Raw genomic sequence first — 18,245 nt, forward strand, 5'->3', positions numbered from 1 at the left:
GGTGCAGGGGCAAGGGAGAATCATGTTCACAGTTTGGAGACCAGTTTGGCCTTGGCTCCTGGGCATGTGACTGGTCGCTCTTGTAGGAAGAGACACTTGTTGAAAGGACAGTCACCCCCAGAGAAGTGATACTCCAACAGATGAATCAAGGTAGAGCTGGGAAGTCACAGAATCACAGAATGGCCGGGGTGGGAAGGGACCTTTGGAGGTCATCCAGTCCAACCCCCTGCCAAATCAGGGTCACCCACAGCAGGTGGCACAGGAACATGTCCATGCAGGGTTTGAATATCTCCAGAGCAGGAGACTCCACCACCTCTCTGGGCAGCCTGTGCCAGGGCTCTGCCACCCTCAAAGAAGGTTTTCCTCATGTTGAGATGGAATTTCCTGTGTTCCAGCTGGTGCCCGTTACCCCTTGTCCTGTCACTGAGCCCCACTGAAAAGGGCCTGGCCCCATCCTCCTGACACCCACCCTTTAGATATCGATAAGCATTGATGAGATCCCCCCCTCAGTCTGCTCTTCTCCAGGCTGAACAGCCCCAGGGCTCTCAGCCTTTCCTCAGCACAGAGATGCTCCAGTCCCTTGATCATCTTTGTAGCCCTCTGTTGGACTCCCTCCAGCAGTTCCCTGTCCTTCTTGAACTGGGGGGTCCAGAACCAGACCCGGTGCTCCAGCTGTGGCCTCACCAGGGCGGAGTAGAGGGAGAGGATGACCTCCCTCCACTTGCTGGCCACGCTCTTTTTGATGCGCTCCAGGAGGCCATTGGCCACACGGGCACATTGCTGGCTCATGGGCAACTTGGTGTCCACCAGGGCTCCCAGGTCTCTCTCTGCAGAGCTGCTCTCCAGCAGGTCAACCCCTAAATGCAAGAGGCTGCAGGTGGGGATAACAGTGCAGTCACCTCCAGGCCTGTGGTCTTCTTCTGCAGCAGGGAAACTGTTCACAGCTGGGCTTCTCTTTGCACTGGTGAGGCCTCACCTCGAGTGCTGTGTTCAGTTCTGGGCCCCCCCTGTACAAGAGGGACATTGAGGTGCTGGAGCGTGTCCAGAGGAGAGCGACCAGGCTGGTGAGGGGTCTGGAGACCAGGGCATGTGAGGAGAGGCTGAGGGAGCTGGGCATGTTTAGCTTGGAGAAGAGGAGGCTGAGGGGAGACCTCATTGCCCTCTACAACTCCCTGAAAGGAGGGTGTAGAGAGGTGGGGGTTGGCCTCTTCTCCCAGGTGAAGAATGACAGGACCAGAGGAAATGGTCTGAAGCTGCGGCAGGGGAGGTTTAGGTTAGATATCAGGAGGAATTACTTTACTGCAAGAGTGGTCAGGCACTGGAACAGCTGCCCAGGGAGGGGGTTGAGTCACCATCCCTAGAGGTGTTTAAGAAACGTCTAGATGTGGCACTTCAGGGCACGCTCTAGTGACAGAGATTGTAGGTTGTTTGGTTGGATGATCTCAAAGGTCCTTTCCAACCATGAAGATTCTAATCTATGATTCTCCCCGTGGAACCGGCGGCTCCTTTGGTGTGTGGGGCTGGGGGTGGATAACGCGCCCTTGGGAAAGGCACCTGAGGAGGGGGCGGTTTTCACCCGCTGTTTTCCCTGCAGAGTGCCCGGAGGGGACGTTCGGGGCGGGCTGTCGGCAGCCCTGTCCCTGCGGGGGAGCGCCCTGCGACCGGACCTCGGGGCAGTGCCTCTGCCCGCCCGGCCGGACCGGACACGACTGCGGCCAAGGTGAGGAGGCAACAGCAGCAAGTGCACCGAGGTAGGGAGTTAGGCGTACAGCTCTTCTTTTTCTTTTGCTAAAATTGGCTTTAAAAACATCTAGGGAAATTAGGATCAACTTCGTGGAAAATTAGGAAAAAAAACGGCTTTTGATGGTAAGTCTTAAACAATAGCCTCAGCTAGCTCAGCCCTGGTGGTGAAGCTGAGTGAAGTACAAGTAAACATACGCAATAAAAAAGATGGAGATATTTTTGTAGAGATATTTGTAGAGATGGAGATATTTTGTTGCAGTCCGTAACATAGGAAAGGAGTCTTTCTTTACTGATGTGTATTTTTACTTGCCTCCACCATATTACTCTTTAACTGCTGGTGAACCAGAGAATCCTAAATTAAAAACTTTCACATGATTATACAGTATTGCAGCAGCTGGAAGATATTAGTCATATATATAGATGTCCTGCTCCTAATAGTGTGACTGAGCAATAAACCCACACGTGCACAGTGCTTACCATACATTTTGAACTGACTTTTTTCCAGGCGCTGGAGCAGTTAAACAAGGATTCCTGCCCCAGTTTATCAGTTCTTAGCCTTTTGCTTCTCCTTTGCAACTAGAGGCAGATCTGGGCGTGCTGACGTGCTGTCCAGTAGTGGGACAGCAGCTGCGAAGACCCTTTGCCAGCAGCAGCATTTCCTCGCAAGGAGCCCTTGCAGCTCCCCACCCGTAGATGTGAATCCAAAATTGACATGAAAGTCCTGGAGTGAGACCAGAATAGCACTTACCAGGGCTCACACGCTGTTTATAAAACAAACAAAGCAATGTTGTCCTTGCTAGTAGCCACGTATTGCCAAACAAAAGTCCATGTTTTGCACGGACACGAACGAGAAAAGGGACCCATTGACATGCAGCAGAAAGTAGAGCTGTCCCTCTCGCGCCTCGGCTGTGATCCCGATGCCGCTGTGTCCTCTCTCTCTCTGCCCCAGCTTGCCCTGACGGCCGCTGGGGACTGGGCTGCCAGGAGATCTGTCCTGAGTGTGCGAACAACGCCAGCTGCCACCCCGCCACAGGCGCCTGCCTGTGTCCCCCCGGCTACACCGGCCCCCGCTGCCAGGATGGTGAGTGCTCTCAGCCCTCGGTCCCTTGTGCCTGCAGGGCTGGGATCCGGCTGGGATGAGGGGTATTTCCTTGGACCTGGGGTACCTGCTGTAGTCAGCAGAGCATCCAGCTATCGCCCAGGCATCACCGCGCTCGTCAGAGCAGGGCTCAGCACCGTGCACGCCGCCGGTGCCTCACACTCTGGGCTGGGTTCTTCCCTTGACATCCCTCTAGTCCTGTCCTCCCAGCGGTCGCTTTTCCCTCAGCAGAAAGGGAGGTAAATCCCCAAGGCCCTCGGCCTGTTCAGCCCAGCGCTGAGCACCCAGGCTTGGCCGAGGGGTGTCGGTGCCCATGGTGGCTCCGCAGAAGCGCCCTGCGGCACCCCTCGGGTCTGCCGGGAGGGAGGGGAGCCCTTGCTGCAGTGTGACGGCGGTGTCTGCAGTGAGCACGTGTCTGCTTTGGCAGTGTGTCCGCCCGGCTGGTTTGGCCCCGACTGCCAGCTGAGCTGCAGCTGTGGGAACGAGGGACATTGCCATCCTGTGACGGGGACATGCAGCTGCGCACCGGGCTGGACGGGGTACAACTGTCAGAGAGGTATTGCGGTGTTATCCGTCATCGCTCCCAGAAGTCACTGACCTGTGCAGAGCTGCGCTGTCATTTGCTTCATTGTCATCTTCGTGCTGTGCCTCTGCCAGAAAAATCTGTCTGGAATCCTTCGGCTTTCCCCGCTCTGTCCTGCCAGCGCCGCCGGGAGCCGCTTGCCTTTCTGTAGTGGGCTCGCTTGCAGAATGAATTCCCATCAAATACGTGCTAATGTCACAGCCGCCCTCACTGTCCCACTGGGTTTTCTGGGACCCGCAGCCATGTTTGTCCTTCTGCCCGAGGGAGCGGTTGCAATCAACGGGAATAACGCCCCGTGGAGAGGGCAGCGCCAGGGAGGCTGGGCAAGGGCAGCCTCTGAGGGTCCGTTCCCCGCTGTGTTTCAGCCTGCGACGCCGGGCGCTGGGGCCCCGACTGCGCTCACACCTGCAACTGCAGCAACGGCGACGGGAGCTGCAGCGCGGTGACGGGTCAATGCGCCTGTGAGGCTGGCTACGCCGGCAGCCGCTGCGAGAGGAGTGAGTGCTGCCCGCGGGTGCCCCGCTCGCCTCAGCCGAGACAGAGGGTGCAGATTTGTTTTCCAGGGGAAAGACATCGGACAGGCAGCCGGGAGCCTTCTCCCTGCAAAGGGAGCGAAGGGAGGTGGGGTGCAGATTTCTCTGGCAGTGCTTCTTGGTTCAGTCGCCATGCCCTGCCATGCTGGCAGTCCCGTCCTGTCCTGAGGGTGGTTGGGTGACATGGGTACACATCTGTAAGGAGGAGGGTAGAGCCCACTAGTCATTATAAAAAAGCCAGATACCGTTGTTTCCATGCAGAGCCTTAGCGTAGCTTCCCGGGGACGCCGGGACAGGACAGGCTCCTCAGTCTGCTGTGCTTCTGCTTGCCAGAGTGCCCGGAGGGATGGTTTGGGTTGAGCTGCCGGCACAAGTGTCAGTGTGACAACGGGGCTGCCTGTGACCACGTCAGCGGGGCCTGTACCTGCAGCCCGGGCTGGCGAGGAACCTTCTGTGAGCACGGTGAGTACCTGTGCTGGGCACCCAGCGCCCGCTGCGGCTCCCACGGGCTCCTTGCCGGCAGGGTCTGCACTCCTTTGCTATCCCACTACAGCAAGGAGAATCCCTTGGGATGGTGATGGGGAAAACCGCTTGTCCGCCAGCTGCTGTGTCTCTGGTTTTAACTCTGAAGGGAAAAGGTCTAGGAAATAAAAAAGACTAACAAAGTGCAAACAGGGAGTAAATGCCCAGCTGCCTTGGTCGCTGTGTGCGTATACACCTTCCACGCAGGGTCTCGGAGCAGCCTCTCCAGGGGGTCCCTGGGTGCAGGTTCTGGCTCCTGCACCAACCTGTGTGGTGGCTTCGTGGACAGAAACCTGGTGCCATTGCTCTTCTGCTGCACCACAGCTTTGTCCTGTACCTTGAGTGTCCCCAACGGACAGGCATGCAATATTCTGCTGCCCTGCCAGGCAGAGAGCCATTAATATGTGGCTGTCACACTGGTGCAGCATTATATTGGCAAAAAAGGCCACCAAGAGGCATCTCCTCTCTGCTGGGAGATTTCCAGCTCTCTGTATAGGCATTTTGTGGGCATTTATCTTCTGTTTTCCACAGCCTGTCCTGATGGATTTTACGGACTGGAGTGCCGGGAAGTCTGCGACTGCCTGAACGGCGCCCGCTGTGACCATGTCACAGGCCAGTGCCACTGTCCCCCCGGCTGGACCGGCCCCCGCTGCAGCCAGCGTAGGTTTCACAGCAGCCTGGGGAGGGGAGGGGATGGGATGGGATGGGATGGGATGGGACGGGATGGGACGGGATAGGGCGAGGTCGGAGCAGCCCTCCATAAGGCACTCTGGAGCCCTCGCCGTCTCTCGCGCTGCTCGGTCGTAGAGCCCAGAGGTTTAGGTGTCTGTTCCGCACATCCGTTTCTCTGCATGGAAGTTAATTCTGTGTGGCAGAGAAGGATTTGGTTTCGGAGAGGGACTGGGGGCTTCTGGCTAGAGCACGTTGTTGAATGTAATGAGGCCTTGGGCATCCAGCAAACAGTTTCCAAATATATAAAATGATGTAAGAGTGGCGATAACAACAGTGTCCGTGTTTGGATGCCCGCCGCCTGTAGAACACAGCTGTTATTTCCCCATAGCACCATAAAACCCAACTTACACAGCCGTCCAAAGCAGCCACACAGCAGTGTTGGTTCCTCTCCCAGACAAGTGCGTTTGGGATGGTTAGTAGGAGTCTGGCTGATGCGATTCGTACCTGCTGCCTAACAGTCATGCCTGCTTCTGCTCCCACGAAGCGTGCCAGGAGAGCAGGTACGGCGAGGACTGCAGCCAGACCTGCAACTGCTTCAACAACGCCACCTGCCACCATGTCAGTGGCCGCTGTCTCTGCGCCGCCGGGTGGACGGGACCCACGTGCCAGCAAGGTAACGCGCCTCACGGTCACTTCCGAACCCAGGCCCTCTGCTTCCTCTGCCAGCCTGCCTTAAACGCGCCATTTCTCAGGCTGGGTCGGAGTTTTCAATGGAGTAGCGACTACAAAAAGCTGAGACAGTACGAGAGCAAAGCCAGATTGCTGTGATTGTGTGCAGCCCTTCCTCACTTCCCGATTCATTCACAAAGAGGGAAGCCGAGAGGTTGCCTTCCCCAAGAGCACCAGGAATCGCACTGGTTTGCAGTTCCGTAGCAGCACACAGAGGAACAGCTTGATCGTGCAGTGCACTGAGCATTCAGACACCAAGTTGGCGATGTCTTTAGGCACAGCTCAGTGAAACTGGGCACATGAGAACAATTATTCGTGTGGTTAAATGGCTGGGGTTTTTTTTCTCTGCCAAGCACTGGCACTGTCTGGGTCTAGGGGAGGAGGATGTTCTGCAGCTCAGGACCGAGGGCGTCAGCCGCCAGCTGAGCATCTCTCCTGGCTGCTGAACTCACACAATCTTTTTTCTTTTGTGTATTTGCCACCACCGGGGCTAAGAAGGCTCTAAAGGGATCATGCACCCAGTGCCCTGTGTCATCGCCACCTCTTACCTGAGCAGGTTGAAATACCAAACGTCCCCATGAGGGCAGCTGAGCAGCCTCAGGGTCTCGTTGGCTCCTCTCCCTGCCTCTCATTGCACGCCATAACAGCTTCATTTTATATCAGGCCGTACACTTATCGCTCTGGCAGGTGACCAGAGACGTTGTGTTTGCCCTTGGACCCGTGTTCTGACGGGGACGCTTGGCCTGCTTTTCCCGCAGCGTGCCCGCCGGGTTTCTACGGGAGGAACTGCCGCCAGCGCTGCCTCTGCCAAAACGGTGGCACGTGTGACCCTGCCACAGGGCTCTGCGCTTGCCCCGAGGGCTGGACGGGGCTGGCCTGCGAGCTGGGTGAGTACCGGTGCGCCGGCCGCCCTGAGAAACGGGCTCTGGCACCAACTTGTCCCCTTTTGGGCTCATTTTCTTCGGAAGGCTGGGGGTGGGTCGGGGAGGTGGGTGTCAGGGTGGCGTTTCACCATGTGCCTCCTCCCAGAGTGTCCGCAGGGCCAGCACGGGGCTGACTGCCGGCAGCGCTGCGAGTGCCGGCACGGGGGGCTCTGCGACCGCCGGACGGGCCACTGCCTCTGCCAGCCCGGCTGGACCGGCCAGAAGTGCGAGAGCCGTAAGTGGGGCGCGGGGATGCTGACCGCGGGTACCGCCTGCCCCGGGGGACGGTGGGGCGGGGGATTTTTAAGCAAAGACATAAAATTTGGATTTCAGCGCCACAGGGAGAGCTCGCGGGTGCCGTGATTCTCGCGCGTGCCCTGGGTTTTGGCCGCTGCTGCGCTTTCTGCTTTCCTGGTGCGCACGGAGGCCGCACAGCACCCTGCGCCGGCGCCGGCGGGAGGGGGAGGCAGTGCCCGAAGGCAGAGCTCCCCAGGCCCCAAGCAGGGATGCGAGGCAGGGCAGCAATCCCCCACACCCCCCACGCTACCTGCGCGGTGAAACCAAAATGCCAAGTGAAGGTCTTCCTCTCTCCCACTTATTTTAAGAGTAACAAAAGACCATCTCCTTTCCATCTCCTGCACTTCCCTGTATGACACTGACCCGAAGTGCCTGGCTTCAGTCCTCAGCCCCAGCAAATAATGACGTCTGTCGTTCGGCAGGCTCCTGTGTGCGCCTTATCTTTAAATGTAACACAAACCCTGGCAATCCCTTTGCTACGAGGAAGTGTTGAAAAGGCCGTTGGCCCCGCTAAGAGCAGCAACAGGGACTTCACCCGGTATCAGAACACCACGAAGAGATCCACCAGCTTCTTCCCTTTCAGGGGTCATGACGCCTTATTGTATTCCTTATATTAGGGTGTAAAAGGCATGGCCTAGTCTTTACTTGGCAGCTGACGCCTGGCGCAGGGGAGCTGCCCACTGCCGCTCTTTCTGCCATGAGCCACATCGAAGTGCTCGGAGGTTTCCTCCCAGGAACGTCTCCCTTTGCTGTAAGCAGCCGAGACTCGGCCACAGAGCCCGACCTGCAGCTCGCCTCGCCGGCCCAGGGCGAGCAGCCGGGTTCCGCCACCTTCTCAGGCACCTCGTCCCCTCCCAGCATCATGTCACACGCTTCCAAACCCCCACACCTAGAACCCCCCCCGCAGCACGGTCCCCGTCACGAGGCAGCGTTAAGCTGCCGGGGTGGAGATTTCAAAGGGTGGGCGTTTGGGGGGTTTGGCTTCCGGGTGCCCTCGTGGCTCTGGCCATCATACCTCACCCTGCCCACAGTTGCCTGCACTGAGCTCACCCACAGGTTCGCTTTTATAATTTATTTCAATATAAAGTATTTAAAAACACACCTGCAAATGCACAAACTATATTATTTATTTTTAAAAAAAATAAAAAGAGCTAGAATCTTCTCCTTGGCTTCCCACCGAGCTGTATTTGAAGCTGCGTGTATGTGCCAATACCTGGCTGTGTGCAGAGCAGCCCCGCTCTCACCACAGCTGCGTGGACAAACCTGGCCCTTGCGTGGCCAAGCAACCTGTTTGGACAGTTGTACAGGGACTTACTGGGGTTTTTTTGCATTCATTCATGAAGCAGAAGTGAAAGTTAGGTTCATTGCCTTTACAGCTCAGTGCTAACTTCTGCAGAGTTGTGGGACTGCGCACAGTTTGTCTTGCAGCTGCTTTAGAAACCAGGTGCCTCTGTGACAGCAGAAGCAGCAGCAAAACTAAACGCTTGCTGCCGTGATTAAAATACAGGGTGCTGGCACCCAGCTCTCATTAAACAGCGCCAGGAATATCACTTCCGAAAACATGTGGCGTGGTTAGAAAAGACTTTCACACTGAATTAGGTGACATTTCACGCTCGGGTACCCTGGGCAGACCTGACCGGGGATGCTGCTGAGCCACTCGTGCTCCTGCGTGCCGTGCAGCTCCGTGTCACACTGCGATTCCCCACGCCATACGTGCCGTGGGGCAGAGAGGAGCTGCCATCCCCGGCTGGCAGATGTCACCGGTCTTGTCACAGCACCTCTCTGGCTTGGCAGGAATGAAAGGGACACAAATAAAGTGAAGCGTGTGCCTACAGAAACTGCGGTGACAAAGACCCGTGTCACCTTTTTTGGTATAACTTGTCATCTCTCCCATGTTTGCATCGCTGAAGCTTGTCCGGAGGGGCTGTTCGGGGCACGCTGCGAAGAGCACTGCGACTGTGGGGACAACGTCTCGTGCCATCACGTTACTGGCGTTTGCGATTGCCCCCGTGGCTGGAGGGGCCGGCGCTGCGAGAAAGGTGAGCCAGCATCGCTCCATCCCTCCGTCCCTCCGTCCCTCCGGCAGCACAGCCTCCAGGTGCCGCTGGGTGCACCCCTGGCTCCTTGCAGAGCCTAGGGAGGAGAGAAACTTCATTTTTAACAAGTTGTGGCAAAACGTCCTGGGGAGCTGACAGTCTGCCCTGAAAGAGGCTTTTGGGCTGCTCCAAAAAGTGTTGCCTGGCCGGCTCGGCACCCGCTGCGGGAGCCGGGCGCTGAGGGCAGGAGCTGGCCCTGGGGCTCTGATGCTTTAACGCAAACTGGAAAGCCAGTCGGGGGCCTTACATCTGTCTCCCCGCTTGTTGTCCCGCAGCCTGCCTGCCGGGTTCCTTCGGGAAGAGCTGTGCCAGCCGCTGCGCCTGTCCCCAGGGAGTGCCTTGCGATCACATCACCGGCCGCTGCGGCTGCCCGCCGGGCTTTACAGGCTCTGGATGTGAGAAACGTACGAAGAAGGGAGTGATCCTCTTGCGGTTCTGCTGACGGGCTCTGGGAACATGATGGGTCAAGCAATTTCTACATAAAGTTTAAAAAAAAAAAAGCCCCGCCAGCGAGCTGTGCCAAGGAGCAGCTCACGTACATTCTGGCAGCTGGGTGCTCGCCCACAGAATGTTAGCAAAGCACAGGGAGCCAAGTGGGAAATCAGAGCTACGTATTTATCCAGAGGACTGGCAATAAATCAGTATTAAAATGAGCTCCTGTGGGTATGAGCAAGTCTGGAAGAGACCGAGGCATGTGAGTGCATTCCTTCCCCGGGGGACAGGGGTGTATTTGCCGTGTCTGTGGGGATGGAAGCTGGCGGGGATATGAGGGTAGGTAGGGCTGGCATCGCCAAAGGCATCTGATGCCTTTAAGTACAGTTTTCTTTTCAATCCAAGTCTTAAGTGGAGTCGAGGAACTGTTTGCATGCGGGTGCCTTTGCTCGTTGGGTGGCAGAGAACTTTCACTGTCATAAAAGGCTTCCTAAATCCTGGCTTAAAATAGGAAGGGGAAAAAAAAGGTCTTGCGCAGGGGGGTGGGATCGCTCCCGCTAAGTGAATCTGAGCCTCCTTGGTGCCCTCTCTCCCGACAGCCTGCCTGCCAGGGACCTTCGGGGAGGGCTGCGGGCAGATCTGCCAGTGTGCCGGAGCCACCCAGGAGTGCCACCCCGTCACCGGGGCCTGCGTCTGTGCCCCCGGCTTCCACGGGCCCGCCTGCCAGCTGGGTGAGTCTGCTCTCGGCTCCTCTTCTGCTTCACAGACCTTTGCACGGACCAAGGCCGCGCTGAAGGCACAGTGCCGGGAACGCTGGCGGTGCCAGTGCAGAGCCATGGCTCCCCAGCGCAGGGGATGGTGGTGGGCTGACTGCCGGAGAAGCCTCAGCGCAGGGAGCAGCCAGCTTGCTGGAGCACCTTCAAAGGCGGGCTGTCTTTGCCGTGGTCGCCTTTGTCCTCATCGGCTTGGCCAAGGTCTTTTTTGGTTCTGCTCTTGACCATTGCCCAGCTCCTACAGCCCCGCGGCTGAGTCTGTCCAGGCAAGTGCTTTCTTGCTCCCTGGCCCAAGCCTGGCCCTGCACAGGGAGGCTCTGATCTCTGCGGCGTCTCTCAATGACTCGTTCGCAAGTAGGAGTTCATGGAAACAAAACGTCATTCTCATCTGCACTCAGGCCCATTTTTGGCCATTTTTCAGCCATTTTCTGGCCATTTTACTTTTGCATTTTGGGATATTTCGCAGCTATATTTTCAGCAGAGAGGTTCTGAACAGTCCGAAGCTCCTTGGCATTGTTGCTAGTTTGCCTTGAGATTATTTATAAGTGTTTTCTGGGCTTTTCTTTGGCTCCCGCTGACCAGGCGGCCCCTCAGAGCAGCTCTCGCGTTCCTGCATGTTGGCATGCGCCGTCGGGGCAGAGGCACCGGAGCATGGCTCGCAGGAGCTCGTGCTGTCTGTGATGGACGGGTCACATCCCGCAGAACCCGCTCGTGGAAGGGATGGGGGGTGTGAGTTGCACACCCTTGGTGTGTTCTTGTAGCTGGTTGACTCATGCGTGCTTTGGAGCAGCTCTATGCTACCAAGCGGACCAGTAGCCCCTCGACTGTGCCAGCCTGGCACAAGCCCACCCCCAGCAGAGCTGTCGGCTTCCTCTCTGATGAAATGGCTATCTGAATCCATCTGGTGGTTTTTTCCAGAGAGTTTGGACCTTGTTCTCATCTTTTTGGGCACTGAGGCCATTGTCTCTGTTTTCCCCGCAGAGTGCTCCCCTGGGTGGTATGGCCACAACTGCGAGAGGCCCTGCAAGTGCAAGAACGGGGGCCAGTGTGACATTGCCACAGGGACGTGCCACTGCCTGGCTGGCTACATCGGCGCGGACTGCAGCGTGGGTGAGTGCCCGGGCCACCCGGCCGGGGGACAGGAGCTCGCAGGGCTCTCCTCGGCAGGAGGTGAACGGTGGTAGTGCGGATCCTGCACACAGCCGGGTGCTGGCCCTGCGGGAGATGAGACACGTTACAGTGACCGACTCCTGCACGGGGCTGTCGGCAGGAAAAGAGCTCCTTGTCTGACCGTGCAGCCTGCGCTCTCAGCAATGCCCTCCCCGTGCATAGTACCGGCCTTACTGTGGGCATGGAGTCGCACTGATCTCCTTTGCTGTCTGTCTGAACCATGGAAACATTTTCTTGCTCCGTTTGTTTTATTTAGAGAATTTGTGTGATTCTCAAAATCATTTGAGAATCACACAAATGGTTTCTCCACCGGGAAAGGCCTGACACACCAGCCTTTGCATCACGCCATCACTGTATTGCTCTCTCTCTGCAAAAAACGCCCTGCTCCTAAATCCTAAAAGCTCTTTCCCCAGTCCGCCAGCCACACTGCGCACGAGCGATGGGGCTGTGGACTCCTCCTGCTGCCCCATTGCTCTGCTCTTGTGCCCTTGCAAAGTCCTTCCTCGCTAGCCCTCAAACCAGCTGTGCTTTGGCGTGACCAGGGTCTCCCTCCATCCCTCCAGGATGCCCTGCTGGTCGCTATGGCCAGGACTGTGCACGGCTGTGCTCCTGCGGGGACGGCGCGACCTGCCACCCCATCACCGGAGACTGCATTTGCCCACCGGGAAGAGCTGGTCCCACCTGTGAGCAAGGTAAACAGCAGCTGCAGGGTCATGCGTCGGGACAAGCAGGCGTTTCAGGCAGTCGGATGGAAAAAGGTCCTGAGTGGGAACTGATTTCCTTGCCTGGAGACCTCTGGGCTCCTGCCAGAGCCGTGCCGTGGTCCCCGTGCCCACGGCCACTGCCTCTCGTCATAGAATCTTCATGGTTGGAAAGGACCTTTGAGATCATCGAGTCCAACCAAACAACCTACAGTCTCTGCCACTAGAGCATGCCCTGAAGTGCCACATCTAGACATTTCTTAAACACCTCTAGGGATGGTGACTCCACCACCTCCCTGGGCAGGCTGTTCCAGTGCCTGACCACTCTTTTAGTAAAGTAATTAATTCCTCCTAATATCTAATCTGAACCTCCCCTGCCGCAACCTCAGACCATTTCCTCTGGTCCTGTCCCGCAGGCTGTGAGGAGCACCGGTACGGGGTGGGCTGCCAGCAGACCTGCTCCTGCCTCAACGGGGGGCTGTGCGATGCTGCCGACGGCTCCTGCTCGTGTGCGCTCGGGTGGACGGGGAAATCCTGTGAATTAGGTAAACCCCACTTGGATGCGTTGCCCTGCACCGGCCCAGGAACTGTGGAGCTCGCTCAGTCTGTTTCATACTGGGTCCAGTTTGTTATCCCCACCTGTGTCTGTTCTGCCTTCTCTGCCCTCTGAAGCGCAGGAGCAGGGCCAGGCCGGCTCTCCGGCCGCTGAGCAGCTCTGTCGCCGCTTCTTCCCTGCAGAATGCCCGCCGGGAAGGTACGGTGCCAACTGCCAGCTGCGCTGCGCCTGCCTGCACAATGCCACCTGCGACCCGGGGACGGGAGCCTGCCGCTGCCCCGCCGGCCACTACGGGCCCCTCTGCGAACACAGTGAGTCGTGGCAGCGGAGGCACCTTCGGCTTTGTGAGGGTGGGGGGAATGTTTTCTAAAGCTCATCCGGCGAGCAGGACGGTAGGACGGAGGTGTGACCCGCTGGTGTCGCGCACGTGGCTGTGCGCTCCTGCGGGCTCTTCCTTTTGTACTGGTGTTCACCGCCAGCCCTGCCCGGGAAGCAGAAGTAGTGGCTGAGGAGGTAATTCCTATTCCCTGGGTGGGAGCGCTGGACACAGAGGTGCCGCTCCGAGGCAGCTGGGCACACACGGCACCGCCGGGGACCTTCGGAGCTGAAACGCTCCACAGCCGGGGCTGGCAGCGGGCAGCTGTGTGCATTCGTAGAACCCTAGAAACAGAGAATGGTTTGGGTTGGAAGGGACCTTAAAGATCATCCTGTTCCAACCCCCCCGCCCTGGGCAAGGACATCTGCCAGCGCTTGTTGTGTTCTGAGGCGTTTGTGGGCCATGGGCCCTGTGTGTGCCCGGCTGTTCGTGTGCCTCCTTCCCTTCGCCTGCGTAAGTGCATCCTTCATCCCGTCCTATTTGTCCCATCTCCCCCGTGTCCCCTCTCCCTCATGTCCCATCTCTTGTCTGAAGCGGTAGGCTGCGTGTCCTAACATGTCCCGCTTCCCCATCCCACTAGGGATGCAGTTAATCCTGAAAAAAGGAGCGCTGTGTCCGTTCTCTACATGCCGCCTGCATGGAGACCCCTCTGCCTGCAGCGTGAGGCGTGGGGCTGTGCTCAGCGAGGCTCGCTGCTTCTCTCTGCTGGGCTGGCGGAGGCTTTGCTGCAGCTGATCCTGAGTCCAACCCACCCGTGCTTTACCGAGCTCTCCCCCCGGCCCCATCGCAGGTTGTCCCCCGGGCTTCCATGGAGCTGGCTGCCGGGAGCGCTGCGACTGTGAGCACGGAGCAGGCTGTGACCCAGCCACCGGCCGCTGCCAGTGTCCCGCTGGGCTCGGCGGCGAGCGCTGCCAGACAGGTACCACGGCCTCCCCCGCCTTCCCCAGGCATCGGTGGGATCCCAAGGCACGGCGTCGTAGCGCCTGTGCCCTGTCTCCCCTCTCAAAACAGGCTGCAAGGAGGGAACGTACGGCGAGGGATGCCAGCAGCTCTGCGACTGCCTCGGCGATGCGCCCTGCGACCCGGCCACGGGACGCTGCCTGTGTCCGCCGGGGAAAACTGGCCTCAAGTGCGGGTTGGGTGAGTGGAGCCGCAGCTTGGGAAGGTGGGAAAGGGGACCGTGCAAGAGGGGCATTAGAAGCCCAGTGGGCTAGAAGCCCTGTCCTAAAATGGATGTGAAACCCCTCTTGTTGGGGCTGAATGCTCATGGAATGGGGCTTTCTTATTTGTGTGTCCCCTCAAAGAGTAAGAGGGTCTCTGAACAGAGGCAGTCACGCCTCCAGCCTCTATTTGTAGTCACATCTGAGTCCCCAGCCTCCAGTGCCCTTGTATTTAGTTCACCAGCGTCAAAAGGCTGAGGCTGAAATGCAGAAGGACCACCTTGGGACGCTCTGATGCTCTGTGTCACCGCAGATCGAGAGCAGGCTGGGGGGAGACGAGGCAAAGAGCTCTCTGCTTTATCTCAGCCGCCACCGCAAGCTCTGCCTGGTGGGCAGCGGGGAATGGCCGGGCATTTCTGCTCACGGCAGAAGCAGGCTGCCCTGCAGCGGAGTCCCTCTCTGCCCCCTCTCCAGACTGCCGGCCGACCCAGTACGGCCCCGACTGCAGCCTGGCCTGCCAGTGTGCCCCCAGCAGCTCCTACTGTAACGCTCGGAACGGCCAGTGCCTCTGCCTGAACGGGTACATGGGACCGACGTGTCGGGAAGGTAACGTATAGGCGCAGTGAGTACCACTGGAGGCCACGGGAGCCTAAAAAAGCAGCTGCTGCGGGAAGGATGCTGTGGTACCCGTGCCCGGGCTGTCACTCGTGCCGTGGTGGTTTGGGTTTGGTAGTGGTACTGTCAATTCAAACCAGTAAGAGGGTGTAGCACCTGCCTCTTCCCAAGGCCCTCATTTGAGATGATTTGTTCACCGTCACCCCAGCCACGAGGGAAGACACAGGCTGGACGCTGAGAGTGCTGTGAAAATAAAGCTGTTGAGTAGCCTAACCCCAAATGTGCCTGGCGTAAAGCCAGGACACAAAATCCACTCTTTTCTGGGCACACTGGAACAAAATGATCCTGTGCACCAGCCATGGTGGAAAAACCCTTATTTCTGCCCAAACCATCATGGCCCCTGTTGGCTCAGAGCAGCTCCCCCGTGGGTGTCACGGGGATGGGTGTCAGGATGCTCGGACTTGCTTTGCAGGTGGTACTCCTCGTCTGCCCTCGGCCGAGCAACCCTCCTTGCTCCCAGGTCAGTAAGAGACCCCCCCACCAGTGGCCTGTTGTCACCTAAAAAGGTGAAGCCCATCCGCGGGCGCGGAGCGGGGCCAGCTCCCCCCTTCCCTGGGCAGGGGGGGAGCGGGGCGTGGGGGCTGCCCCCAGCAGAGCAGCAGTGCCGGCGCTCAGCCCTGTAGCATCCCCTGACCTGTCCTGGCTTCTCTTCCAGCCCTGCAGCCCCCGCCGCCCACCGGCTCACCCCCGCCACAGGGGGGGCTCCGGCCGGTGGAGCACTAAGTCCTGCATCTGCCGGGAGCGCTCCCTCGGTGTCCCCAAGCAGCCGCCTGAAGAGGAAGACGACGACGTATTTAATGAACTTGTTTACAAGCCACGCGAGTGGTTATGGTTGCCAGATGGACTAAGCTGCTGCTTTTGGGGTTGTCTGAGCGAGGCTGAAGCGCCGAGGGTAACCGGCTCGCCGGGGCGGCACGGGCTGGCCCCCGGGCACGTGGCAAGGGCAAGCACCCCGGCACCCGGGCGTGCCCTCAGCCAGAGACCAGAAGGAACGGTTCAGAAGCGATCGCTCCTGGTCAGCGGACTTTGATCGCTCGTGGCGAATTGCTGGCCTTCATCCTTTGGGTGCTGGGCTTGGGGAGGGGGCTGAAAGTATGGGCCAAAATAGGTATTTATGCACCAGTATTTATGGGAAGCTGTACAACAGTGGGGGCAGAACGGATGGCTGAACGTGCCCGCCCTCCTGAGATCCTGCCTTCCACAGAAGTACCGCCTCACTTGAATGATTTTTTTTTTTTTTTTTAATTCGAATTTGCAGTGTTCTTTTACTGTAAATTACCATTTGCCGTGGGTGGGGGAGAGCTCTAGCGCTGACCCCAGCGACCCTGCAGAGCCGGTGCCCGCAGCCCGACCCTCTCCATCAGCACAAGAGCTCCCAGTTAGCATTCCCGGCGACAGGCAGTGCCTTCCACACTGGCAGTGCCGGCTGCTCGCGACGGGCTCTGCAGGGCAGCAGGAGCCTGGTTTTCATCCCAGGAGTACGTCAGCCCACTTTGCTCCACCAAAAAGGAAGCCTAAATTAGGTGTAATAATCAGAGATACTGTGCGGATAGACACAGAGCTCTCGCGTGGTCCAGTACAGCAAATCCCCGTGTCAGTGTGTCTTCCCGGCGTGGAGAGAACAGCCGGAGGCGTCTGTGCCGGGCCGGAGGTTGTGTCAGGAACAAGACCTTTGTAACTCCCTCCCTGCAGCCAGGAGGCTGGTTTGGGATAGCCGGGAGCATCCCCTGTCGCCGGGGGGAAGCGTCTGGGGTAGCTTTGGCGCAGAAGGGACTCCAGGTAGATTGAGCAGCACCGGTGTGTTTCCCAAGAACGTTTACCCTTCCTTTTTGGTTTTCGGCAAGGCCCTGTGAAAGTGCCCAAGGCTCCGAGCCCACCGGTCGGTGTAACCCGAACTGCTCCGTGTATTTGCACAAGGCTCCGGGGTGAGGAGAGCCCGAGAGCCCAGAATGTCAAAAGAAAGCCGGCTCTGCGACGGGGCCGGGCCGTTCCCGTCCCGGCACATCTGCCTCCGCTGCTGCTGCAGCACAGCCCTGCCCAGGCGCTTGGCCTTTAAATTATTCCCACGGGGGCCAACTGAAAATAATAAAAGAATTGTGTTTTTTTTTTCCTGATGGAATTTATTTTAATCTGTATATAACTTGTAATTTTTTGCTAATTCTTTTCCTATTTTATTTCTTCCTTAACAGTATTTTTTGCATTAGATATCACTATTGTGAAGAAATAATGTTAATATAAGTATGTAGTGAAGGACCAAAATGGTGTAATTAAGGTTGTATGTTGTATGATTGATAACCAGGGAGTAGGAAGATTTTGTCCACGTGCCAAGTGACCCCGATCAGTCCTGCTAGCCTTGCTGCCGACTCTCCAGACAATCACACGGTCTGTTACTTTTGCCTTGAAGCGGCCGCTGCGTCAGACGCGGGTTTCTATTTATTTCCTCGGCCGGTTGGAAAAGCAAACGCAGCCTCCGCCAGCGAGCGAGCGGCCCCTTCCCCGCGCGCCCTTCGCCGAGCACGGCCAGCAGGACCGGGGAGGCCAGCAAGGGATGCCACCGTGCCACAAGTGATGCCACCGGTCTGACAAGCGATGCCACTGTGCCACATGTCCCCCCGGCAGCCCCTGCCGCCCAGGACTGAGGTGCAGGGAAGCCCTCGGCACCAACATCCCTGCTCCAGGAGCACGCGGAAAACTAGCCCAGCCTTAAACATGGGGATACATCGGTCCTGTCCCGTTACAGCGTGAATCCCTGAGCTGCAGCTCCTGGCCCCCGCTTGGAGTAAACCCTGCGTCTGAGCATGGGAGCGCGGCAACTCTCTACCTATATTTTTTTTATATAACTTTCTTTTTTCCTGTTCGTATTTCTTAATACAGTCTGTTTGCTTCCCGTTTTCATGCAGCGAGTGTCTCTCTTTGCGGATCCCATCTCCTCTGATTTAGCACAGAAGAAAAATTTTAATTCTTCCACAGTTAAGAGAAATAAACAGAAAGCCTCGCTGAATTTCTGTTTATCTGGTCTCTCTCAGTCAATGACCCTGGAGATGCGCCGCAGCTGGCAGCAGAGGCTTAGTCAGCTGTGCTGAGGGATCGGTCCCAAGATGCGCACGTGTCGAGAACGAGCAGAGGCCAGAAAGATGCTGCCATCAGCCCAAAGCTTTACTTTTAGAGCTTTTAATGGGGAAACCTGGCTCCTTGACATCAGTCG

At 57.8% G+C, this 18,245-nt stretch overlaps 1 protein-coding gene across 4 annotated transcripts in view; it reads left to right on the forward strand.

The window, feature by feature from the left end:
• The window catches only part of MEGF6 (multiple EGF like domains 6), a 110,083-nt gene extending 92,054 nt beyond the window's left edge, over positions 1-18,029 (forward strand). For all 4 annotated transcript variants that reach the window (XM_054222108.1, XM_054222111.1, XM_054222110.1 and 1 more), the window contains 21 exons: positions 1,595-1,720; positions 2,693-2,824; positions 3,270-3,398; positions 3,791-3,922; positions 4,292-4,420; positions 5,012-5,140; positions 5,697-5,825; positions 6,640-6,768; positions 6,911-7,039; positions 9,012-9,140; positions 9,473-9,601; positions 10,229-10,360; positions 11,384-11,512; positions 12,136-12,264; positions 12,690-12,818; positions 13,012-13,140; positions 13,996-14,124; positions 14,217-14,345; positions 14,840-14,971; positions 15,453-15,500; positions 15,696-18,029. In XM_054222108.1, coding sequence (XP_054078083.1) covers positions 1,595-1,720; positions 2,693-2,824; positions 3,270-3,398; positions 3,791-3,922; positions 4,292-4,420; positions 5,012-5,140; positions 5,697-5,825; positions 6,640-6,768; positions 6,911-7,039; positions 9,012-9,140; positions 9,473-9,601; positions 10,229-10,360; positions 11,384-11,512; positions 12,136-12,264; positions 12,690-12,818; positions 13,012-13,140; positions 13,996-14,124; positions 14,217-14,345; positions 14,840-14,971; positions 15,453-15,500; positions 15,696-15,763 — 2,576 coding nt within the window. In that variant the 3' untranslated portion in view covers positions 15,764-18,029. The remainder of the gene's footprint in view (positions 1-1,594; positions 1,721-2,692; positions 2,825-3,269; positions 3,399-3,790; positions 3,923-4,291; positions 4,421-5,011; positions 5,141-5,696; positions 5,826-6,639; positions 6,769-6,910; positions 7,040-9,011; positions 9,141-9,472; positions 9,602-10,228; positions 10,361-11,383; positions 11,513-12,135; positions 12,265-12,689; positions 12,819-13,011; positions 13,141-13,995; positions 14,125-14,216; positions 14,346-14,839; positions 14,972-15,452; positions 15,501-15,695) is intronic.
• Positions 18,030-18,245: the final 216 nt, after the last annotated feature.

This window comes from Rissa tridactyla, chromosome 16 (assembly GCF_028500815.1).
Source record: "Rissa tridactyla isolate bRisTri1 chromosome 16, bRisTri1.patW.cur.20221130, whole genome shotgun sequence".
NCBI classification, from domain to species: Eukaryota; Metazoa; Chordata; class Aves; order Charadriiformes; family Laridae; genus Rissa; species Rissa tridactyla.